This window comes from Pelophylax lessonae (genome assembly GCF_965119305.1).
Source record: "Pelophylax lessonae genome assembly, chromosome: 3".
NCBI lineage: Eukaryota > Metazoa > Chordata > Amphibia > Anura > Ranidae > Pelophylax > Pelophylax lessonae.
This window is the reverse complement of record NC_138770.1, coordinates 149179493-149205836: the sequence shown is the minus strand read 5'-3', so window position 1 is coordinate 149205836 and position 26344 is coordinate 149179493. Positions and strand designations below refer to the sequence as shown.

The window sequence follows — 26344 nt, the reverse complement described above, 5'->3', positions numbered from 1 at the left end:
TGGGCAATTACATCTTGCACTATTAGTTGCTCCTAAAATAAAGATGACAGGTGACGTGGGCTCCTGACCAGGAAGGAAAACTATAGGTCTACAGCATGCAGTTCACCAGGACACCGTCATCAAGGCATGCATCACAAACACTTACAACATCAAATATTGGTATGGCAAAACATAATCTCACAGTTACTAAAACAAATGACCACTAGAAAGAATTACTATTGTATAGGCATGTTTCTCTAGTGACTGCTCAACACAATGTGCTAATCTGACTTCACAAGAGACAAGGTGACCCTAAACCCAAATAAGCATGGAGATAAAATAAAAGAGTTTCAGTGAAATCAACCTGGAAAATGTTTGAGGACCCAACATGGCACGATTATATTATTGAATTCCACTTTAGAATACAAAGAGGAGTCTAGTATTGATGGTGTCGTCCACTGACTGCAAACCTCAATGTCATAGATTTCCAAGACTCACAACCTTCAACTGAATCACCATCAGATTTTCCAAAAAAAAGGAAAGCCCAACACTTAAAGTGGTTGTAAACCCTTACATACCCAGTGAAGGGACTATTCTCAGGTATAACACAAAGATGAAAACTCCTCCTACATAAGTTGTACCTGTCACTCTGCAGTCATCTCTTTTCTACATCCATTTAAAGTGTGTCTAAGATTTCCAAAAAAAAAAAAAATAAATAAAAAGAAAAAAAAAAAAGAAGGGGGGTGGGGTGTGTGTGGAGAAATCAAGTTACACTCTGCAGAGCCCAGTGAGGAGAGCTCTGGGATTTGATTGGAGGGAAGGGACACAGCCCCTTTACATATCAAAATAAGAACAGAGCTGTGGCTGTCAATCTGCTAGAGGTCCCACCTCGTCACCATTTTTCTCTTGGTGTCAGAAAAAATTGTCAAACGTGATTCATGCTGGTAGCAGAGGAACAAAGCAGCAGACAGAAATGACACTTAGTGCTTTTAATTAGGACAAGTACACACCATAGAAGAATATACTTTTCTCATATTTCATGAAGTTTACAGCCACTTTTAATATTGAATAGATATGTAAACTGGCTGTGGATCTAAGAAGCGAATCGCAGACTTACAATCAGGGGACAAATACCATGGGGAAAGTTTGCGGTCACACTTCTCACAGATTTCTGCTTTACGCTTTAGGTTGGTAGTGTTATCCAGGACACTGGAAAAGCCTTTATAAAATTCCCAGGCAAATTATGGGCAGCTGCATTGTAGTGATGCCCTTCTCAAATACAAATGTTTTGGGTCTTTCAAGAAGCACCATCAATGCACAAGGCAAACAGTGCCAGAGACAAAAGAATGAGCCTTGGCTGCCTTGCTAACAAACACAGATTAATGAACTATATCCAGGCTGCCCCCAAGCTTGCCTATGAAGTCAGACATTGGTGGCATCACAAGACATGAGCCAAAGCCATTCGTTTCCAATGAACTAAAAATTAGCGAAGTCCACAAAATGGCTGCCTACTGCATACATACGAGACACATCCACTTTAATATATAAACAGCCCACAACAAAAATAATTCAACTGAAGCTTCTGATATGACTAGGGATTTTTGGAACATTAATTTTATATTTGTAAATTTATTTTTAGCCACTGGTGTGAAGAATTTATGCTACGGAAAATATGTTTGGGAGGCCATTAGGGGCCCGCTGGATTTTTATGTAGATATTTGATATTGTATGCTGTTTCAGCAATTCAGTTACCATAAGCAGATGTCATAACATTAGCTGCTATTCTGACAATGCTGCCCATTGTATTATTATAGTCAGTCTTAGAAACTGAGGTGGTTTGTACAGATTTAAATCTCAAACCACTTGTTGAATTATTTAGAATTTATACACGTTTGAGTAATGGAGATTCATCCTCTTTAATATGTTTTGAATTGCCTGTGATATAGATTTGTTAAGACTTGCAAGGCACCACTCATTGTAAACCCAACAAACTTTCCATCGTCACTGAACCAGATTTTAGCACAGCGGTTCTTATCTCTAGCCCTTACTGGCATTGAACAGTGTACGTTACCAAGAATCTCAGGCGTAAAGGCAGCTTGCTTATGCAAGAACAACTAGGAAGAACAGTTGATGCTGTGAGGAGAACTGAAATACATGCCCTGCTGGCAGCCACCAAGGGACCAGAGTTAAGAAACACTGCTATAGCTCTTTAAATGGTTTCTCCACCCAGCTAAGGATTTTCCTGGCTTCTTGTTAATGTGTAACTCAAGTAATAAGTACTTTTTTATTTGTGAATGGTCTGGAGAAGTTGTGTGCAATCTTTTACCTACCACGCCTGGAAAGTTGCTGGGGATGCTAAAAATGTTACTGCAAGCCATGAACTTCTGAAGCTGAGATTTAAAGTTCCAGCTTGCATACAGTAAAGGATAGTGCTGAATTACATTCCCCTTCCTCTCTCCTCAGGCATTCAAAAAAAGCCCTGTATTCTATTTAATGAAAACAAGGCTTCCTGTGAATGGGTGAGAGGATATCCCATGGTTTTCCCACCCTCCTCTTCTCTCTCCTATTCAGATAAAGTCTTGCATTCTGTGAAAAGTACACAAAGCTTTTTGTAATTGGCTGAGAAGAGAGAAAGGGAAGCACAATCAACTCTATCCTTCTCTGAACACAAGCTGGGGCACTCAGTCTAAGCTAAACATACAACTCATTTTGCGGCATAACCACTTCAGCTTTAGAATGTTTTACCCCCCTTCATGACCAGACCATTTTTTGCTATGCGGCACTGCGCTACTTTAACTGACAACTGCGTGGTCATGCAACACTGTATAATTTCTTTTCACACAAACAGAGCTTTCTTTTGGTGGTATTTGATCACCTGTTTTTTTATTATATAAGCCAAATTTTTTAAAAAATATATATTTTTTTACTTTCTGCTATTAAACATATCCCATAAAAAAAAAAAAAAAAAAAAATCAAATCTCCTAATATATTTTGGTCAAAATGTATTCTGCTACATATCTTTGGTAAAAGAAAAAAATCCCAATAGGTGTACATTGATTGTTGTGAAAGTTCTAGCGTCTACAAAATAAGGGATATTTGCTGGATTTTGCATTTTTTTTTATACTAGTAATGGCGATGATCAGCGGTTTATAATGGGAATGCGAAAGTGTGTCAGGCAATCTGACACTGATGCTGGGGGAACTAATTGCCGATAACATCACCAGTGGCAATATTACAGTGATCAGTGCTAATATTATGCACGGTCACTGTACTATTTATGTGTACTGTTTTTACTGGGTATCTAGTTGTTTTCATTCCCTGCTTAAAAAAAAAAAAAAAAAAAAAAATACGAGAACCTCTATCAATGAACACAGCTCTGTGTTGTTTACATTCACAGAAGCCCTCGAACACCAGGTGCTGGCGGTCAAATACTAGGTGCTCCCCCTACGCAGAAATGTAAAATCTCACACACATACAGCAATTATGTGCAGCCGGCCCACACTGTAGCAGTAAAACTACAGTGCTCAGTCGGCAAGTGGTTAATAAAAACATTTTTCGCATCCTCAACCACCCTCCAGACTTGTTTGGCAAAGATTGCACATAGCATCTCTGGACCATTCACAATAAAAGAAAGTACATTTTTTCTGGAGTTTAACTTTAAGCCACCTTGACATTACCTTGTGTATAAGAAAGAACCCCAAATTCCAGAGCTCAGATAATCCTTTGGACTACATCAGGGATGACAGAACAGGTCTTTTATATACCTCCTATGTCGATTTGTTATACAAATGATATTGATCAGATTTAGTTAGGTTAATCCAAATCTTTCTTTAAGCTTTTTATTAGCATCGTAACAATTTCCGGTTTGACCTTTCAGCTAAGAGGCAAAAACCTAGTATGGAAAAGTTCAAGCTTTATAGTTGAAATTTGTCTACTAAGGAAACTGCTAACAGTTTAAGATAAAAATTTAGCAGGAATAAAACATTGTGCTACGTGGAAAAACCTTATAAAGAATAATTTCAAATGAACAGGTCTAATGTCACTGTCCAATACTTCAGGTAATGACTGTTCATTAATGCTTATAAATGTGAATGTAATGGAATAATGAAATGGTTAATGAAGAGCACAAAATCAAATGGTCATAAAACTTTCCGGAACAAGATATTCTCTTCTTGTCACATTAAAGAGCAGTAGAAAGATCTGCAGGGTATTATGGCTGCTGATAGGATCCAGTGCTCTTTACTAGGTTAGTTGCTGGAGTGGTTTGCTTTTACATATTTTCCAGAACATTTTAAGAAAGATGTGTTAAGGATCATAAGTGCTTAAGGTTTAAGGTTGGATATGGTTGGCAAAAAAATGGTAACGTAGAAAAGAAAATGAATTAAAAAAAAAAAAAAATGGATGTTGACAGGGTCTGAAGCGATGGAGATTGAGTTTAAAGGATACTCTCTCGTTCCTCAGCAAAGCCAGCAGAGTCAGATGATGAGACTGTGTGCAGTTCTGAGGAATCTTTTGCCAGGCGACTGTATCCTGATCGCTGTCCTCTCTTGTGGGTCAATCTCTTCAGGTTCTCATTGTGAACTGGGCTGGACCCAGGCACCACTATGATTGGCGACTCTTCTTTTGCTGCTTCTGTTTCTTCAAAGTTTTGGTTTGCGGTGTTATTGTTTAGGGTCACTGTGCTGGGAGTACGGTTGAGATTGTAGCCTTTTGGGCAAGTTGGCCAATTCTCTTCTGGGCTGCTGGCTATGAGGCTGCTTTCAGATGGGCTCTTCTTGTCTTCTGAGCAAATAGACATGCGCGCTATTGCAGAGTCTTGAAGACCACTTAGACTGTTTGGTATTCCCCTCTTTGCACGCATGCGGTCATCCTCAAGTTCAATAAGGTTAGCTTTTTCAAGCTGGGAGTCATCACTGCCTTCGTTGTTGAGTGAATGATTTGGTGAACTTTCACTGGACCGCACGCCAGAGTCGGAGGAGTCTTTCTTGTCTAATATAGCATCAGACAGGTATTCTTTTGCTTTGATGAATGTCCTCACTGGATCTGGTGCATTATCAGACACTTTCTTGTCTGTGGTAGTGTCTGGCTTTTTGTTCTGGCCATCCTTTAGAAGAGGAGTGTTATCAGACTCCTCTGGTCCAGACTCCTCTTCATCACTTGGAAGCTTCTGGTAGCGCATCCCATTTCCCTTAAGCTTCATATCAGCTCCCTGGAATATGCTTGTCCTCTCTACTGTCTTCTTACTGGGAAGAAGCTTGGAACCAGACTGATCAGACTTTTCATCCTCTTCTGTGATTGGGTCCAATGGGGAAGCATCAGTTGTAGAAACTGTGGAAGATGTGTAATCAACAACATCATTTCTCTTCAGCAAAAATGGCTTTCTTCCATCTTCCAGCTTTTGCTCTTCTTTCCCTTTGTCTTGTTCTGAAGTAGAGTGTATGGAGCTCACAGACGTGCTCTGCCCAATGTAGTATGCACTGGAGCTCATAGGAGAGGATCGGCCACTAGTGGAACTCACAGCACCTTCTATTTGTGCCATCTGTGCAATATATTCCCGATAGGCATCTCTGTATTCTGCCTGAACTTTATCAGTCAGCCGCGAAATTTCATTGCTTGATTCCTGTGAATTGAGACTAGTTAAGCTTGGAGTTCTATGTCCCCTTCCCTGAAACAAAAATACGCATCATCAACACACTGCACCATTTACTGCAAGAATATTTTTTTTTCTACAATTAAATCAACATATGGATTACTTTTAAGTCAATCGATTTTCCATGTACTTGGCTATCTTCTAAAATCCCTTCAGTCTACTGACTAATCTTTGCATATCCAAGAAAAAGGCATAATTTCGCTAAAGGCACGCAAAAAAATTTGATTTTTGACTTACCATAAAATCAATTTCTCTGATGTTCATTGACGGACACATCTACAGATCTTCATAACCGTTATACTGCCCCCTACAGGAGTAGGACACTCCCAGGGGATATACTCCCTCTCTCTGCTATAGGCACTCAGTTTAGTTACAAGCAGTGTAAGAAGAAGTACAACTCCACAGAGGAATGAGTACTGTGTCTGTCAATGAACATTACAGACATGGATTTTACGGTAAGTAAAACATCCCATTTTCTCTTTCGTTCATTGACGGACACAGCTTCAGATCTTCATAACCGTTGGGACGTCCCAAAGTAGATTTAAACATGAGGGGTGGGAACAGCCAAAAAAATTCTCAAGGCTAAACCGTAGCCAACCAGGCAACAGGAGCTCAACCAAAACAACTGGAGCCCACCTGAAAAAAACAATACACCCTCAAAGAGGAGCAGATTTTCTCAACAGCAGCCTGTAAAACCTTGCGGCCAAAAGAAGCATCCGCAGGTGCCAACACATCCACTTTATAAAAATTTGTGAAAGTGTGCACCGCCGACCAAGTGGCCGCCTTGCAAACATGTGTCATTGATGCCTAATGACGGAATGCCCAGTAGGCACTAAGCGCCCCAGTAGAGTGCGCCTTAACAGGGAAAGGAGAAACCTGACCCTTGATGGAATAGGCCTGAATCATTTTCTGTCTGATCCATCTGGAAATGGTTGCAGAGGAAGCGGACAGCCCTTTATGAAGCCCATCCGTGAGCACAAAGACCCATCATGGAAGAGTAGAGAGCAGCCACCCTATTCCACCAGATTGTGGATCTGTTATCTCCCGGCCCACTTCCCACAGCTCAGCTAAGCGAGTCTGACTTTCTGAAAGACTCCGTAGCTGCCAGGTACACCCTAATTCCCCAGACCACATTCATGGCATGCAAGGCAATTTCCTTCAGATGTTCAGGTCTGGGACACAGGGAATGCAACACAACGTCTTCATTCAAATGAAAAGCAGAGACAACCTTTGGAAGGAACGACGGACAGGGGCGAAGAACCACCAGGTAAGGTGAATGACAGGATAACGCCGCCAGTCATGACACCCTGCACGAAAAGGTGATAGCCACTAAAAAGGCCACCTTCTGGGACAGAGTAAGCAGGGGAACCTTCTGAAGATTCTCAAAGGGAGGCTTCTGGAGGACTGAAAGCACCAAATTGAGGTCCTAAGACGACAACAGAGCCCGCACTGGAGGAACCAAATGTCGGACACCCTGAAGAAAGGTATGCCCCAGGGAGTGTGTGGCCAAAAGTAGTTGGAAAAAGACGTCACCTGGCCCTTAATGGTACTCAAGGCCAATTTTTGTTCAACCTCCCGTTGAAGGAAGGTCAATATCTGAGCCTCCGAGAAGGCGTGAGGAGGAACTCACACCATGCAATGTACGTCTTCAACATACAATGGTAGATCCTCCTAGAAGTATATTTCCTAGCTTTTAACAGTGTAGGAATCACTAAATCAGATAAACCTCTATCCTTCAGCACCTGGCGTTCAACAGCCAAGCCGTTAAGCCAGCGACTGTAAAGCAGGATGGAAGATCGGCCCTTGGGACAGCAGATCCTCCTTGAGAGGAAGCTTCCAAGGAATGTCGGTGACCAGCTGCACCAGATAGGCGTACCAAGCCTAGCAAGGCCAGTCCGGGGCCACTAAGATGACGTGGATCCCTTCTGCCTTGATTCTGCGTAGAAGTCTTGGCAAAAGCTTGAGGAAGAAAGGCATAAATCAGACGATACTGACCCTACGGGCCCAACAGCGTGTCTGTGGCATCCACCAGAGGTTTCCTTAACCGAGCCATAAACCTCTGCACCTTTCTGTTCAGCCGAGAAGCCAAGAGATCCACCTTGGGGGTGACCCACCGGAGACACAACTGATGAAACACCTCCGGATGAATGATCACTCCCCTAGGTCCAGCGCCTGCCAACTGAGGTAATCCGCTGCCAGTTTTCCACCCCGTGAATGTGTATGGCGGAGAGGGCTGTAAAGAACCGTTCTGCCCACCTTAGAATGCTGGCTACCTCCAGAGCGGCCAGAACACTTCTTGTGCCCCCTTGGTGATTGTCATAAGCCAAGGTCGTGGCATTGTCCAATTGAATGCGCACTGGACAACCCTGAATGTGATCCGTCCAATGGTCCAGACAGTCTGATCGCTCAGAGTTCAAAGACATTGATTGGTAGTCTGGTCTCTTCCAGCGTCCAGATCCCCTGAGAAGAATGCTTGTGGAGGACGCCTCCCCAGCCCGACAGTCTTGCATCCATGGTGACCACTGTCCAATAGAAGAAGAGGAAGGATTTGCCCAGCCGGAGAATGGAGCCACCATATCGGGGACTCCTTCATTCTCCGCTTCAGCAGAATCTGATTGTCCAGAGACTGCGGAGTCTTGTCCCAATTGGTCAGAATCTCCCTTTGCAGGGGCCTCATATGGAACTGTGCAAACGGAAACCGCCTCGAAGGTAGAAACCATCAGGCCCAGGACCCACATGCAGGTCCTGAGGGATGACCATCTGTTGGGACAGCGGGAGACGAATTGCTGCCTGCAATTTCTGGAGTTTGTCCAGAGGAAGGAGCACTCTGGCTAAGGCCGAGTCCAGAGTCAGGCCCAAATAGTCCGGCTTTGTGGACGGAATCAGGGCAGACTTCTGAAAATTCAGAATCCAGCCGAATTCCCGCAAAGTTCGTATTGTGATCTCCAGGCTTCCCACCAGAGCAGAAGGAGACTCCGCTTGCAGAAGGAGATTGTCCAAGTAGCCCAGTACCACGATCCCCCATTGGCGTAGCAAAACTAGCACCGGGACTAACACTTTTGGGAAGACCTGAGGAGCAGAGGCGAGACCAAAGGGTAACGCCACAAACTGATAATGCTCGGCAGAGCAGAGAAAGCGCTGGTGACTGGCACATATTGGAATGTGAAGGTAGGCATCCTTGATGTCGATAGAGGCGAGGAAATACCCCTGACACAGGGATAATTCCACCATGCAAATGGACTTCATTCTGAACTTCTGCACCTGCACAAAGCAGTTTAGCACCTTGAGGTCCAGGATTGGACGCACTTAGCCTTCCTTCCTGGGAACTGTAAACAGGTTTGAGTAAAAACCCTCAAAACGTTCCGAAGTCAGAACCGGGAAAATCACCCCTTGATTTAACAGATCTTGTACCACCCCAAACAGACCATGTAAGCGGTCCGGGGACAGGCGCAAGTTGGAAGGAAAGAACCTTGCCGGGAGACAAGAGCTAAACTCCATCTTGTAGCCATACCGAATGACTTTGTGGACCCACTTGTCTTGCACCAGGTAAGTCAACGGCTCCGGAAACCAGCAAAGACATCCCCCCATCCCCGATACTGGTGAGGGAGCACCTTCATGCTGAAGGAGCCTTGACCGTGGGTCTGGAGAAGCCCGCTCTCATCTTGCCAGACCAGGTTCGTTTGGATCCTCTAGAGGGGGCCCTGAAAGACTTCAAGCCCTTGTCAGTCAACCCTGAGTGACGAAAAAGGGCCAAAAAGGAAGACTCACGTCTACGACGAGGTTCCTTACCCTTAGTAGCCTGCAGAAGAAAGGTACTCTTCCCCCCTGTTAAACCTTTTATGATGTCATCCAGGGTACCTTCAAACAGGTGATCTCCTTAAAAGTGAAGATCAATCAAGGCCTTTTTACAAGTCTGGTCCGCAAACCAGCATTTGAGCCAAAAGGCATGCCAAAGGACCACTGCCAAAACAGAGAGCCGAGCCACTAGAGGAGCTGCATCCAAAGAGGCATTACAGATAAACTGCAGCCCCTGGACCAGCTGGTCCGCCAGCTCAGCAAAGACAGGGGGGAGCTTTTCTCCCTCCAGGTCACGGTGTAAAAGCTTAGCCCACTTGGACAGTGTTTGCGACACCAGGGCAATGGTGAATACCGGCCTCAGTGCCGAACCAGCCAGAGTGTACATATTGCGGGCCACAGCCTCCACCTTCCTGTCAGCTGGAACCTGCAAGGCCGGGGACTCTTCAACCGGAAAAAGGAGGGTCCACCACCAGTGGAACAGTCCACTACTTGAGAAGGGACTCCTCATATGGGTAATGCCTAGTAAAGCGGTTAGGGACCCCACGGGGGACGCTTTGGTCATCCCCACTCTTTAGCCACAATTCTGTCAAAATAGGCAGGGAAAGGAAACACCTTTGCCATTCTGGGTGGCGTGTGAGTGCCAAAAGGAACCTACGCCTCCGTCGCAGTTGCAGCCTCCATCTTCAAGGTCTCACGCACAGATATAATTAGTGCTTCCACCAGCTTTTTGTCATGCGCAGTTGCAGATGTGGAGGAATCATCCTCACTATCAGAGGATGGCAAAGAACCCTGCAAATCCCGCTCGCGACCTTGCAAGGCTTTTAACTCGCAGGCCAGCCCCCGTCCGCTGGGGCTAGGTCTCGGCCGACCTAGCCCAGAGCTGAGGTCTGCACATGCCCGCTGGCCAGAGTGGTGTCAGGATCTAGATTATCCAGCCCGTTGCCCAGTCCGGCAGTTGAATGTAGATCTCACAGAAAAATCCAGGAGGAAAAAAAAATTTCTATCTAAAAAGAAAAAATTGCCAGGAACAAAGATCCCAGCAAGGAACTAGGTCCTTACTCCTGACTAGGCAGAAAAAAACTGAGTGCCTATAGCAGAGAGATGGGGACCCCTGGAACTGCCCATGGGCGTAGTCAGACTTTTTTTCTGCTTAGTGTCCTATTCCTTAGGGGGCAGTATAACCCAAAGGTTATGAAGATCAAAAGCTCTGCCCGTCAATGAATGAAAGAAAAATGGGATTTTTGTACTTACAGTAAAATCCATTTTTCTGCGTTTGACGGACACAGCGCTCCATAAATCATAATTACTGGGTTATATTGCCTCCTCCAGGAGTAAGACTGGGCAGAGCAAAAAACAACTGCCTAGGCCCATGGGCTGTCCTCAGCTTGGTATATAACCCCCCCTCTCTACTCTAGGTAATCAGTTTAGCAGCAAGCAGTATTAGAAGTATCAGAACTCCATAGAGGGGTGGGTGCTGTGTCCGTCGAACTCCGAGAAATGGATTTTACGGTAAGTACAAAAATCCCATTTTCTCTTTTTTTACCAGACACAAATCATAACTATTGGGACGTCCAAATGCAGTGCCAAAAGTAAAATGAGGGGTGGGGAAAATAACCAGAGGCTAAACATAATAGCCCTTAACCAGGACACAGGAACCTTAACCGGGTCAAAGGCGTCCCGTCTGAAAAATAAAAGTAAAGAAAAGCACCCCTCAAGAGGGAACAGCCCCTCTTAAACAGCAGCCTGCAAAACTTTGCAGCCAAAAGATGCATCCGCAGATGCCAGAGTATCTATCTTATAGAATTTTGTAAAGGTATGCACGGATGACCAAGTGGCCGCCTTGCAAACTTGCGATATTGATGCTTGATGACGGAAGGCCCAAGAAGCACTCAGCGCCTGAGTAGAATGTGCCATTACAGGGAAAGTTGGAACCTGACCTTTAATGGAATAGGTCTGAGTCACCATCTGCCTGATCCATCTGGAGATGGTAGCTGAAGAAGTGGCCAGCCCTTTTCTTGATCTGTCCGTAACCACAAAAAGTGAGTCTGACCTCTGAAAGGACTCAGTAGCTGTCAAATACACCCGAATCGCACGAACCACATCCAAGGTATGCAAAGCAAATTCCTTGGGATGAGCCATATTGGGACACAAGGAAAGCAACACAATGTCCTCATTCAAATGGAAGTCAGAGACAACTTTGGACAGGAATGATGGACAGGGACAAAGAACCACTTTATCCTTATGAACCACTAAACCGGGACTGTGACAGGATAATGCCGCAAATTCTTATACCCTGCAGGCCGAGGTAAAAGCCACCAAGCATGTCACCTTCTGGGATAATGTAGGCAAGGGAATCTCCCAAGTATTCTCAAATGGTGGCTCCAGGAGAACAGAAAGTACTAAATTTATATCCCATAGCGGCAAAAGAGACTATACAGGTGGAGTCACATGTCAAAGCCCCTGAATGAAGGTACAAACTAAAGAGTGGATGGCTAGGGGTCGCTGAAAGATTGCCAGGGCAGACACATGGCCCTTGATGGTACTCAAAGCCAATTTCTGATCAACGCCCCGTTGAAGAAAGGTTAAGATCTGAGCCACAGAAAAGGATTGAGGATGAGCGCGAATCAACTCACACCAATAAATGTACACAACTCAGACCCAAGCACGGTCGAGATGTTTACCTCGCGGGACGACTCTGTCCGTGAGGCTATGACGCGGCCGACCTAGCGCATAGCTGCAGTCTGCACGCGCTTGCTTGATGAGCTGGGGGACCACTGGATCTAGATTTTGCAGCCCGTCAGTTGATTGTAGATCTCCCGAGAAAAAAAAAAAAAAAAGATTTAAGGAAGGAGAAAAAAAAAAATTGCTAGGGCCAGAGATCCCACCCAGGAGCCAAGGTCCTCACTCCTGACTAGACAGATTAAAACTGATTACCTAAAGCAGAGAGGAGGGCTATATACCAAGCTGAAGTCAGCCCATGTTTTTTCTTCTGCCTAGTCCTACTCCTGGAGGAGGCAATATACCCCAGTATGATCTATGGAGTGCTGTGTCCATCGATGAACGAAGGGAAATCTGCATTACCAGTTATGTGAATATATGTACATTTATTTTTCAAACGACTTCTGTTTCTCGAGCTGCCCTACCACTATTTTCAATTTGCTCACCAGCCAACAATACTCTGTAGGAGATGAGGGGGGAGGGCATACTTCTACACTACCAGGCGGTACAGAACCCTTGCCTAATCAGAATCCCCAAACATGCAGGCAGCACTTGGGGCATGGAAAGTTGCAGCAGATATGTGCAAGCATGTTAGGTAATTGCCCTTTATATCCTTCAGAAGCTTTTTCTTTTAAATATAGAGAGCCTGTAATGATATATGGGAGCTACTACTTGCAGCAGTTACTTGAGTAGTAAGCTGCTGGGCTGCAATTCTTACTTCACTATTAGTGAGTCTTTGATCCAGAACATGAAGCAAGTGAGATTGGGATTCTTGACAGCCATACTTTGTTCCGGACCATAGACACACTAAAGGTGTAAAGTGAAGATGATCACTTCAAAACGTGTATTTGAAAAATAATTCAAAGCATCTCCTATATTTCTATAGTACAGGATTCCTTAACCTAACAGGTAGATGTGAAAAGGATAATAATGGTGGTGTTATCTCAAAGAGTAACAAGAAGATAACTAAAATCTAAACATTAACCTTACCTAAAGCAAGATATTTTATGGCACTACAGAACCTTCTAACATTATACAGGCGCATCTCATAAAATTAGAATATCATCAAAAAGTAATTTCAGTAATTCAATTCAAAAAGTGAAACTCATATTTTATATAAATGCGTTACACACAGTGATATATTTCAAGAATTTCTTTCTTTTAATTTTGACGATTATGGCTTACAGCTAGTGAAAACCCAAAATCCAGTATCTTAGAAAAAACGGATTTTTGTAAGATCTTACCGTAAAATCCTTTTCTCTTAGCTCATTGACAGACGTAGTCCTCGGTGATTCAGCACCTTCGGGTTATGCTGCCTCCACAGGAGTAGGACTAGACAGGAAATAAAAAATTCTCTGGCCACACCCTAGGGGCAGTCCCCGAGGGTATATCCTCTCTCTCCCTGCTACAGCACATCAGTTATGTCACAAAGCAGTGTTTAGAGAATTTAACCCAACCCAACTTCAAAACAGAGGGGCGGGTACTACGTCTGTCAATGAGCTAAGAGAAAAGGATTTTACGGTAAGATCTTACAAAAATCCGTTTTTCTCTATCGCTCATTGACAGACGTAGTCCTCGGTGATTCAGCACCTTCGGGACGTCCCAAAGCAGTACCACAAATGAGGGGTGGGAAAATGGAAAATTAAATCCAAATCTAGAAGGCCCAACCGGTGCCAACTAGAAGTTTACAATGCTCATCCTCAATGATGAGACTCAACAGAAAAAAAAAAATTTTTTCAACAGAAAAAACCCTCGAGGTAGACCGCCGGTCTCCTCAAATTGCGGCCTGCAAAACTTTGCGGCCAAATGAGGCATCCACCGATGCCATCACATCAATCTTATAAAATTTTGTAAAGGTATGTACCGACGACCAGGTGGCCGCCTTACATACCTGGACCACTGACGCCTGATGGCGGAAGGCCCAAGAAGTACTGAGCGCTCGAGTGGAGTGCGCCCTAACAGGGAACGGAGGACTCCGACCCTTAATAGAATAAGCCTGTACCACCGTCTGTCTGATGATCCATTTGGCGATAGTCGCGGCAGCTGCAGGCAACCCCTTTCTGGGGCCATCCGGGATCACAAAAAGTGAATCCGTCTTACGGAACGATTCCGTCGCCTTCAGGTATACCCTGATTGCCCGAACCACATCTAAGGAATGCAAAGCATGTTCCCGATGATGATTGGGCTGAGGACACAAGGAAGGTAGTACAATATCTTCATTCAGATAAAAATCTGAAACCACCTTAGGAAGAAAGGATGGCTTAGGATGAAGCACTACCTTATCCCTATGAATCACTAAGTATGGGAACTGGCATGATAATGCAGCCAGTTCTGACCCCCTGCGTGCAGAAGTGATAGCCACCAAGAAGGCCACCTTCTGGGATAAAGTAAGCAAGGGAATCTCCCTGATGTTTTCAAAGGGAGGTTTCTGTAGAACCGTCAAAACCAAATTAAGATCCCAGGGCGCGTGGACTGGTGGAGCCAGGTGCCGCACCCCCTGGATGAAATTTCGCACCAAGGACTTGGTAGCTAAAGGTTTCTGAAAGAAGATTGCTAATGCTGAAACTTGACCTTTGATGGTACTCAAGGCTAGTTTCTGCTCAACCCCTTTCTGCAGAAAGGCCAGTATTCGGGTCCCCGAATAGGTACGTGGAGGAATCCCTAAAGATTCGCACCACGCGATATAAGTCTTCCATGTGCGATAATAAACCTTGCTGGAAGTCGCTTTCCTTGCTTTAATAAGGGTAGGAATAACTGAAGCTGACAACCCTCTGTCCTTCAGTACCTGGGTCTCAATGGCCAGGCCATTAAAACCAGCGACTGTAAAGCATGATGGAAGATTGGCCCTTGAGACCGCAGACACTCCCTGAGACGAAGTTCCCAAGGAACGTCCGCGACCAGTCTGTCCAAGTCGGCCAGACCGGCTAGACGAGGCCAGCCTAGAATTTCTAGGACCACTGGCGTTGACTGGATCTGACCCAGACGGCCCTAGAGCTATCTGGTCCCGATCATCAGTCTGCTCCTTCTCTGTTCCCACACATTTATCAGACACCTGATTCCTATTCGGAACGGTGATTTCTTCTGGTTGAACCTCCGGGACCGAAGTCACCTGGCTAGAGGCTTCTCGGGCTGTCTGTTCAAACGGATCCGTTTCTTGTGGGGAACTGAGACTAATCTTTGGAAAAGGTAAAGAAAAAGATCTGTTCAGGGAACGGTAACTGCCACTCCCTGTAGTACTTAAATGTTGGAAGGGAAGAATCGCACCGGTAACAGTGATCGATGCTCGATCTAATGCCCTGAATACCGGTGAAGACGTCCCCCCACCCTCAACCCGGGTGGGGGCGCACCTTCAGGCTGTGTAATTCTTTGCTTCGGGTTTGGCTGGGTCGGTCTTTTGTTTGTCCGACCAGCCCCTTTTGAACCCGCCTGGAGGAGCCTTGCCTTTCCTGCTTGTTCCAGCCGGGCGTGCGAACCCTTTATGGGCGGTAAAGAAAGGTCCTCGCTTGTTACGAGGTCCTTTAGCTCTTGCCGTTTGTGGCAAGAAAGTGCTCTTGCCCCCAGTGGCATTCTTGATGATCTCATCTAGAGTGGCACCAAATAGGCGATTCCCCTGAAAGGGGAGATTCGTCAAGGTCTTTTTGGAACCTAGGTCTGCTGACCAGCATTTTAACCACAGCACACGTCTGAGGATTACCGCTGACATAGATGCTTGCCCTAATAGGGGAGTAGTATCCAAGGCTGCGTCACAGACGAACTGTAGTCCTTGTATAATCTGTTCCATTAATTCAGATGTTCCCTGGGGGATATCTTTCCCCCTCAGGTCTTGGCGTACCAGTCTCGCCCATTCCGTTAGTGTCTGGGAAACTAGACCAATAACAATTACTGGTCTAAATGCTGACCCTATCAGGGAGAAGATAGTGCGGGACTCCGCTTCCACCTTTCGATCCACCGGATCCTTAAAGGACGAAGTGTCCTCCACTGGGATAACCGTGGCTTTATTCAGCCTGGAAATAGGTGGGTCCACCACCGGTGGTACCGTCCATTTCTCAATGAAGGATTCCTCAAACGGATAACGTCTATCAATACGCTTGGAAATAGTAGAGGTACGCTTAGAATGTTCCCATTCTACCTTAATCTTATTATCAAAACACTTGGGTACAGGAAAAACCTTCACCGTTTTGATGGGCTTGTTAGTACCAAAGGGAATCTCTGTTTCAGTTGCCTCTGCCGGTAAAACCTCAAGTCTTAAGGTTTCCCGCACCGCCACAACTAGTGCGTCCACCAATGCTTCTTCCCGAATTATGGCGGAAGAATGAACGTCCTCCTCACTGTCTGAGGGAACTTTACCTGAGATAACAGCCCTTGCAGAGGGACCTGCAACTGCAGTGACCATCTCTGAATCTGAGTCAGAGGTGTCAGATGATATAGGGGTAGGCGGGGGTCGCTTTCTTGACCCACGTCCCTGGCAGGCCGTCTCCACCCGAGCCACCAAAGACTCCAAAACTGATGTAAATGCGTCTATACTCTGTGCACCGGCGGGTCCCGTGGTCCCCTCGAGGGAAACAGGTGGGGGTGCTTGTGTGGCAGGGTCCATGAAAATTCCAGTTACTATCCGGAAATTTCAATCCAAAAATAAAACTTTTTTTTTTTTTTTTTTTTTAGACCCCCAGCGCCACAAAGCCCCTCAGTGTTAGCTGCTTAGGGACCCCTATCGAGCAAGAGAGAGAGAGAGATCAACCCCCAGGCTCACCACTTGATGCTCAGAGTTTTCCACTGCACTTGTCTCAGCCTTGTCTGAAACCGACAGGAAGTCTCTTAGCTGGCTGCCCGGGAAGAAAGGAGGCGGCTCCGCCCCTCTGCACGCCTTCCGGCGCCTCCCCAAGCTCCACAAGGTGTTTGGGACACATCAAACATGGCCGCTCCCATGCTGGAGACACGAGGCTACGCCAAAATGGCGGCCTCGTGCGATCTAGCAAAACAATGGCGGCGGCTGCACGCAATAGCGGCGTGATCACAACACCTTCTCTACATGGGGATTTAGCCTGGTCAGCGGTACCGAACCCTGGCGGACCGTAGGGCCATCGGAAGGCCTGCTATTGCTGGAGACCTGATTAGGGAGACAATCTACATATCCCTGGCTTCTGACTGGTAGGATACTTATTATATCATAGCAAGATTCCAGTACTGCCGCTGATTACAATCTTTTAAACATTTTTACAATTAGATTGTCAGCTCCCAAACCAAGCCTCCTGGCTTTTTGCACGCAAAAATCACACTCAAAATAGGGGGATCTGTGCCATGTTTATAGGATAGAGGGAAAAACTCATCCTTACCATACAGCGAGGGCCCGCGTTCACCACAAGACCCGTCAGAGGGAAAGGGGGAACATACTACTCACCATACCGGAACCAGGCGGGCGCCAACTCCTGACAGTACCCCTCTCCACCGGGGTGGGAGGGCTGTCGACCAATCCGGACGCCGTGACTCATGGTCCTTGGCGTTTCAGCGAGACGTTTAACTCGCAGGGTCAGTCCCCGTCCAGTGGGACTATGTCGCGGCCGACCCAGCGCGGAGCTATGGCCTGCACGCGCTCGTAGGCTGAACTGGGGTGACCACTGGATCTCAACACCCAGCCCGTCGCCCAGTTCAGCTTTCTTGCTTGAAGATCTCACAGGAACACTGGAGAAAAAAAAAAGCTATCTAAAAATCTTTTTAAGCAAAAAATCCTGCCAGGACCGAAGATCCCAACAAGGTATCTAGGTCCTTACTCCTAACTAGACAGAAAAAAACTGATGTGCTGTAGCAGGGAGAGAGAGGATATACCCTCGGGGACTGCCCCTAGGGTGTGGCCAGAGCATTTTTTATTTCCTGTCCAGTCCTACTCCTGTGGAGGCAGCATAACCCGAAGGTGCTGAATCACCGAGGACTACGTCTGTCAATGAGCGATAGAGAAATGTGAATATTACATTAAAAAAAAAAAAAAAAAAAAGGATTTTTAATACAGGAATGTTAGCTTACTGAAAAGTATGTCCATGTACAGCATAGGATTCAGTGAATACTTGTTCGGGCTCCTTTTGCATGAATTACTCATACATCAATGCGGCGTGGCATGGAGGCGATCAGCCTATGGCTCTGCGGAGGTGTTCTGGAAGCCCAGGTTTCTTTGATCCCAACCAATACCAGCAGATGACATGGCTCCCCAAATCATCACTGACTGTGGAAAATTCATACTGGACCTCATGCAACTTGGATTCTGTGCCTTTCCACTCTTCCTCTAGACTCTGGGACCTTGATTTAAAAAAAAGAAATGCAACATTTTCCACAGTCTGGGATGATTTAGGGAGCCATGTCATCTGCAGGTTTTGGTCCTTTGTGATGTATCAAGTCCAAAGCCAGCATAGCCCTCTACCAGGAAATTATAGAGCACTTCATGCTTCCCTCTGCTGACTAGCATTATGGAGATGCGGATTTCATTTTCCAGCAGGACTTGGCACATGGCCACACTACCAAAGGTACCAATACCTGGTTTAATGACCATGGTATCACTGTGCTTGATTGACCAGCAAACTCGCCTTACCTAAACCCCATAGGGAATCTGTGGGGCATTGTCAAAAGGAAGATGAGACACCAGACCAACGCAGATGAGCTGAAAGCCACTGTGAAAGATAGCACATAACACCTCAGCAGTGCCACAGGCTGATCTCCTCCATGCCACGCCACATTGATGCAATAAAAATCATGCAACATACATGGATATACTTTTCAGTAAGCCAACGTTTCTGTATTAGAAATCATTTTTTTTCTATGGTCCTATGATACTGGATTTGGGGTTTTCACTAGCTGTAAGCCATAATCATCAAAATTAAAAGAAAGAAATGCTTGAAATGTAACACTGTGTGTAACTCATCTAAAATATAGGAGTTTTACTTTTTGAATTGAATTACTGAAATAAATTACTTTTTGATGATATTCTAATTTTATGAGATGCACATATATACATACTGAATAAATATATAGCATAGTAAAGTGAACACAAAACCAAATCTTTTTGATTTTGACTATTTTTCAAATTCTAATGCTGTCTTTCAGAAAAAAAAATGTAATGCAATACTGCCAATGAGACAACTACCAATTAATGCTTAGTGAACAGAGACATTAATCCTAACCTTATTAACAGCAGTTGTATACACTGGAATTAACAATTCCATTGATGAACTGTAATACTCACAGCTGGAGATGCCCAATTGTCCCAGGCCACATTCAGATTTATACTATTAGACATAAAGTTAGAAAATAGTTCCAAAGGCTGAGCACCCTTTACAATAAAATTAAAAAACATTAAGTTGATGTGTACCTGCCAATTACGATGTGATGCCTCCTCAAACCCAAGTGTGTTAAGTTCTTCAAAGCTGAAGCTGAAATCGTAGTTCTGACCAGCGAGGTCAGTATGTGGAAGTTCTTGGCTTGGCATTGGACGCCGGCTAATCTCATTGTGAGCAGCTACATTTCTCACTGGCTCAGTCATACGTGTATCATCATGATGTATCTGTGTATCACCGCTTCTCATATCTTGAAGCTTTAGCAGAAATAAAATGCACACAGAATTACTTGAAAAAAGCAAATACAATTCCCTGGTGCCCCCTACAATAATACAGATAACACTACCACAAGTGAACAGGAAATATGGATTTTTTTTACAGCTTACCTGTAAAATACATTTCTTGGAGTACATTACGGGACACAGAGCCATATTCATTACGTATGGGTTATAGGTCACCTTCAGGTGAATGGACACTGGCAACCAATCAGACAGGAAGTCCCCCTATATAACCCCAGTAGGTACCTCAGTTTTGTAGAAAGCAATAAATACCCCATACAAGAAGGGAAGGACCTCTGTGCCCGTGATGTACTCTAAGAAATGGATTTTAAAGGTAAGCTGTAGAAAAAAATCCATATTTCTTTATCGTACATCACGGGACACAGAGCCATATTCATTAAATATGGGATGTCCTATAGCAATGCACCAGAGGGGAGGGGGACACCATCAATACCGCCATCAGACCACAAAAGGACTACATAGCTGCCTTGCCTGTAGAACACTGCGGTCAAAAGCAGACTCCTCCTGGGTCCTAACATCCACTTGATAGAATCTAGTGAATGTATGCACTGACGACCAAATCGACTCTGCAAATTTTAGCCATAGAAGCTTAATCGCAAAACTGCCCAAGAGGCACCTACTCTTCTGGTAGAGTGTGCCTTTCTTGATGTAAAATCAGAATGGCTCTTTACAAGAAAAAGCTGCTAGTTCCAATACACTTCTGGCTGAAGTTAATGCAATCAAAAAGACCAATTTTCTGGTCAAAAGAACCAGGGGGATATGCCCCATGGGCTCAAAATGCTGTATTTGTAAAACTGCCAGCACCAAATTTAGGTCCCAAAGACACAATAGTGGCTTCACTTGAGGAAGCATAGGTAATAGCCCTTTGAATGTTTGAACCAAGGAATGCAAAGCAATCGGTCTCTGAAAGAAAAAACGACAAGGCTAAAATTTGACTCTTAATAGTGCTTAAGGATAATTTCATATCTACCCCTACTTGCAAGAAAGCTAGAATTATCCGATGATATACTTGTGGGGTTGACATTCCCTGGCTTTACACCAGGCAATGTATGATTTCCAGACTCTGTAATAAATGCCTCTAGAGACTGGTTTTCTACCATTTATCAGGGTAGAAACTGCAGGGCCAGATATACCCCGCTCTTTCAAAATCAAGGCTTCAATGGCCAAGTCGTCAAATTTAGAGACTGTAAAGCAGGGTGAAAGATCAGACCTTGAGAGAGCAGGTCCGGACGCAGTGGAAGAACCCAAGGCCTTGCCACTGCCAGTTGTTGAATTTGTGCATAACAAAACCTCTTCGGCCATGCTGGAGCTACCAGGATTACTGGTTTCCCCTCTAGCTGGATTATGCGTAACAGACATGGCAGCAGCTGGGCATCCAGAATTTAAAGCCTGACAAACTGCTTGCATTTCCAAGACATTGATGGGGAGACTTTTCTCTACCCAAGACCATTTTCCTTGGACCATGGCCTCCTCCAGAACTGCTCCCCAACTGGAGAGACTGGCATCTGTAATCATTGCTTTCCAAACTACTGGAAGAAAGGATTTCCCTTTATTCTAAATTTCTGGTTAACCACCAACTTCGAATCGGACGTACTCTTGGTACCAGAGACATGCGCCAGTCTAGGGTCCCGTCTGGATCATGCTGACAGAATGTTGTTCTGCAAGGGTCTGGCATGGTATTGAGCATAGGGAATTGCTCAGAATGAGGACACCATCTTCCCTAATAACCTCCTGCAAAGAGGAACATAAGGATGCTTTTGCCTTCTTACGAGTCAAACCAGAGCCTTCAGGTCTGTGACCTTTGCTGATGGCAAGAATACCTTTGCCTGTATTGTGTCCACAAGGAAACACAGATATTCCATACGCTGGCTTGGCTATAATGCTGACTTTGCCAAGTTCAGAATCCAACCCAGGTGTTCTAAGAACTGAAATGTCTGGAAAACATTCCGGCTTAGAGCCGAAGCCCATCAATCTATTAGTAATAGATCGTCTAGACATCCTATCACTGATATCCCTTGAGACCTTAGGGCAGCCAATACTGGAGCTAGGATCTTTGTGAACACTCTTGGAGCCGTGGCCAACTCGAAGGGCAGGGCCACAAACTGAAAATTACGGTTTTCTACTGCAAAGCGTAAAAACCTTTGATGGGCCTTATAAATAGGCACGTGAAGGTATGCATCCTTGATGTCCTTGGCTGCTAGAAATACCTCTCCCTGCAGGGAGGTCATGACTGAACGAATTGACTCCATACGGGAAGTACGAATGTTCAGAAACAGGTTTAGAACTTTGAGATCTAGAATAGGTCTCAATGTCTCAGTTTGGCTTGGGGACTACGAAAAGGTTTGTAAAAACCCCTGAATCTTTCCTCCGGTACCCCTTTGAGCTGGCTGAAATAACCCAGTTGTCCTGAATTATTTCTACCCAGGCCTTGGAGAACCGTAGCAGCCTTCACCTCACCCAACTGAGTGGGGACGCCCTTTCACAAGGAAGGCTTAGAGGTAGAATTGGTAGATCTCTGGGCCCAGGGTTTCTTCTGCCCTTGCCCTGAAAGCTTGGTCCTAGATCCAGATGGCTGGGGTGGTCGCAACTGCCTGGGATTAGAAGCACTGGGAGTCTGAGTGCTGGAAATCTTAAAAGCAGGACGTTTGCTTTTCCTAACGTGTAGCAACGCTCTTCCCCCCAGAAATCATTTGGACATTTTTATCCAGATCATCATTAAACAGGCGTTCTCCATATAAGGGAAAGCCAGCCAGCAACTTTTTACACGGTAATTCCTCAGAAAAGCTTTTTAGTCAAAGGATTCTGCGCATATGCACTGTATAAAGAGCAAACCGTGACATTTGCTGTATGGAGTCTTATGAGCATCCACTGCAAAACAAAGTGCGAGGTAGATCTGTCAAACCTTCCACAGACTCTCCTTGAGAAGGAACCATCCTGGACACTTGCTTAATATGGTCTTTTAAAGACTGACAAACTCCTATAGCTGCTACTGCTGGTTGTATCGCAGACCCTGCAACAGCAAAGAAGGCTTTTAGTAAAGATTCCAACTTCTTATCAGCTGGATCTTTAAAAACCTGGGCATTATCCACAGGACAAGTTAAACTTTTGTTAACTGAAGAAATGGCAGCATCCACAGAAGGTATACTCCATTTTCCAGTGAATTTTTCCTCCATAAGATACAATAGTGAAAACCTTTTGGGAGGAACAAAAATCCTATAAGGATGATCCCAATCAGCATACATTACCTGCTCCAATAGTGGATGTAAGGGAAAGGCCTGAGGACTATGAGGATGGCGCAATGAACCTAAAGAGGAAAAAGACTTCAGACATCTCTAAGGGAGATAATTTGTATCCAAACCGGACCACTTCAGCGAGAGATCTGGGATTGAGAGGCCGAATATGACTCCTCAGATACTGACTCCCCAGAAGTGGAAACCTCAGCTTGACCTTCTATAGGGACATTTACAGCTACTTCTTCCACATCCTCTGCCCAATTCTGAACTGACTCAGGGGGTGGCTCAAGTGAGGGGGATCCATCACGTTCCCTCCCTCCTTGTAAGGCTGCAATCATGCCAGCAATCTTACACTCAAGGCCGGCTAACCCTGATGCCAAAATTGTCCTTAGTGACGTAGGTTGCGACAGAAGCACTAGGAGTAGCTACTATGCCTGACAACCGTAATGGCTCAGATTGGCTAGTCGCCTCTGGCCTTTCAGGGGGAGTAGACACAGATGAAGCACGGTTTTGACCTTCAAGGCCTGATGGGGGCACCATAGTGCCTCTTTCAACTGTGCCCCCCCCCCCCCACTCCACTTCTCTTTCAGGAGGACATTGCTCTTAGGCAAGACAAACTTGAGGTACTACTTTTAGTGTACTCAAGGCTTGTGCCAACCTATACAGCTTATCACACAAAGCAATAATTATCCCAAAAATACAGAAAAAGACTGTGCTTGTAAACATGCACCCACAGTGGCTCATGCAACCTAGCTGCTGCTGCTCTGTGTTCCTCCAGCCCTCTGACAGGGGCCTGCGTGTGGGAAGTATCTAGTTTTAAAATCGCGCCATTTGCGGTTGTACTGCGCATGCGCGGCATGCTATGTGGTGTTCACATGCGCGCCAATCACATCATGATACGCTCCTCCTGCTCCAAGCAAACTTTTTAAAATGATGCATATTCGCATGCACAATCCTTCGCCGCAGACACGCCACTGAAGGTGCTGCTTGATCCGGAACATCTGAGGAGACGGATGCGTGGATGCTTTCACACCAAGGCGAAAAACTAGACGCAAAACAACATGGGGTAGGAGCAGCATAGGCAACCAAACGCGCTTTGTCACAGATGATACCTTACAGGTAATTAGCCCAAGGTGTGCTTTAACATAGCTGATACACTTACTGTTTTGCACAGGGAGCAAAGAAAATGTTTAAACAAACCAGGTGTGCTGTGACATAGCTAATACACCTATTGCCTCTTGTAGAGACTAACATGGCACTTAGTATCTGTTATCTTAAAGGGAACAGTGCATAAAAAAACTGAATTTTTGTAAAATCTTACCGTAAAATTCCTTTCTCTGAGTCCTCCGACAGTCGCCGCCCCTTCCCAAGTCTTCACCAATGGGTATTGACCTTTGCTCCGCAGGAGTAGCTAGGCAACAAGATTTGTTAATAACAAAAGCTTTTAGCATAGACACACCCCTAGTCAATACCTCCCTGCACCAGCATTCCCAACTCAGTTTGGTAGCACAGCAGTAAGAGTACACAAAAACCCCAAAAGAGGGGCGGGGGGCGGCGACTGTCGGAGGACTCAGAGAAAGGAATTTTACGGTAAGATTTTACAAAAATGCAGTTTTCTCTTACGTCCTCCGACAGTCGCCGCCCCTTCCCAAGTCTTCACCAATGGGACGTCCCAAAGCAGTGTAGACCTGAGGGGTGGGAGACGCAGCCGCAGAAAAGCAACGCAGTACCCACATCAGAGAAAGGAACCTTACACACAGTAAGAGAACCAACTGGGCAACAGGAAAACGTGCTCAACAGGAGCAACAACCCAGGAAAAAACAAGTAACCCAGGGGTAAAACACCCCAACAGCCAAAGACCCAAAAAACAGGGGTCCCTAAGGCACTGCCGCACTGAGAACTTTACGGCCAAAGGAGGCATCAGCCGATGCCTGAACATCCACCTTATGGAACTTTGAGAAGGTGTGAACGGACGACCAAGTCGCCGCCTTACACACCTGGGCCACAGAAGCCTGATGCCGGAAAGCCCAAGACGTACTCAAAGACCTGGTAGAGTGCGCTTTCACAGGGAGGGAGGGACCTTCCCCCTCAAGGCATAGGCCTGCACAATGGTTTGTCTAATCCATTTGGCGATAGTCGCAGCCGACGCCGCCATGCCCTTCCGAGGTCCCTCAGGAAGGACAAAGAGGGAATCCGCCTTGCGAAAAGGCTTAGTGGACGACAGGTAAACCCTGATCGCCCGGACAACATCCAATGAATGCAAGGCAACCTCCTTAGGATGCTTTGGTTTCGCGCAGAGCGAAGGCAAGACAATTTCCTCATTAAGGTGAAAATCCGAGATCACTTTCGGCAGAAAGGACGGGACAGGTCGTAGGACCACCTTGTCCTTGTGGATCACCAGGTAGGGAGAGCTGCAGGACAAAGCCGCCAGCTCCGATACCCTGCGAGCCGAAGTGATCGCCACCAAAAAGGCCACCTTTTTGGACAACAGAGGCAACGAGATCTCCCTGATCTTTTCAAAGGGAGCATGTTGCAACGCGGACAGAACCAGGTTCAAGTCCCATGGAGGCAAAGGCTCCCTCCGCGGAGGGGCCAAATGGCGCACACCTTGAACAAAGGTGCGGATCAACGAGTTCGACGCCACAGGGCGCTGAAAAAGGACGGCCAGTGCAGAAATCTGGCCTTTAATCGTGGCCAACGCCAAACGATGGTCCACTCCAGTTTGGAGGAAAGCCAACACTCTGGACACTGAGTACGAGCGAGGGGAAAACCCCCTGGACTCACACCAGGCAAAGTATGCTTTCCAAGTACGGTAGTAAATCTTTCCCGAAGAGGCTTTCCTAGCCTTGATCAAAGTGGGAATGACCTCAGGGGAGAGACCCCTGTCCTTCAGGACCTGGCTTTTAACAGCCAGGCCGTTAAAGCCAGCGACTGTAAAGCAGGATGGAATATCGGCCCTTGAGACAGGAGGTCTTCTCGAAGCGGCAGACGCCACGGAGCGTCGACTGCCAGATTTACGAGGTCTGCGTACCAAGACCGGCGAGGCCAGTCCGGTGCCACCAGAATCACCGTGTGCGGTTCCGAGGCTAACCTGCGAAGGAGCCTGGACAGCAGCTGAATCGGTGGAAAGGCATACATCAGACGATACTGATGCCAGGGCGCCACTAACGCGTCTGAGGCGTCTGCCTGAGGATCGTGCGTCCTTGCCACGAACCTTTCCACCTTGTTGTTTAGACGAGACGCGAATAGGTCCACATCTGGGGAACCCCACTTCGCGCACAACATCTGGAAGACATCCGGGTGAAGGGACCATTCTCCCTGGTCCAGGGTCTGGCGACTCAGATAATC

At 45.9% G+C, this 26344-nt stretch overlaps 1 protein-coding gene across 4 annotated transcripts in view; it reads right to left on the bottom strand.

Annotated features, from left to right (window-relative positions):
• Positions 1 to 3462: 3462 nt before the first annotated feature.
• KIDINS220 (kinase D interacting substrate 220) overlaps positions 3463 to 26344 on the bottom strand; it is a 337500-nt gene continuing 314618 nt past the window's right edge. For 3 of the 4 annotated variants that reach the window (XM_082248990.1, XM_082248992.1, XM_082248993.1), the window contains 2 exons: positions 19500 to 19721; positions 3463 to 5644 (listed from right to left, as the gene is read on the bottom strand). In XM_082248990.1, the coding sequence (XP_082105116.1) occupies positions 4415 to 5644; positions 19500 to 19721 (1452 nt within the window). In that variant the 3' untranslated portion in view covers positions 3463 to 4414. The remainder of the gene's footprint in view (positions 5645 to 19499; positions 19722 to 26344) is intronic. The other variant, XM_082248991.1, reaches the window with a different exon arrangement.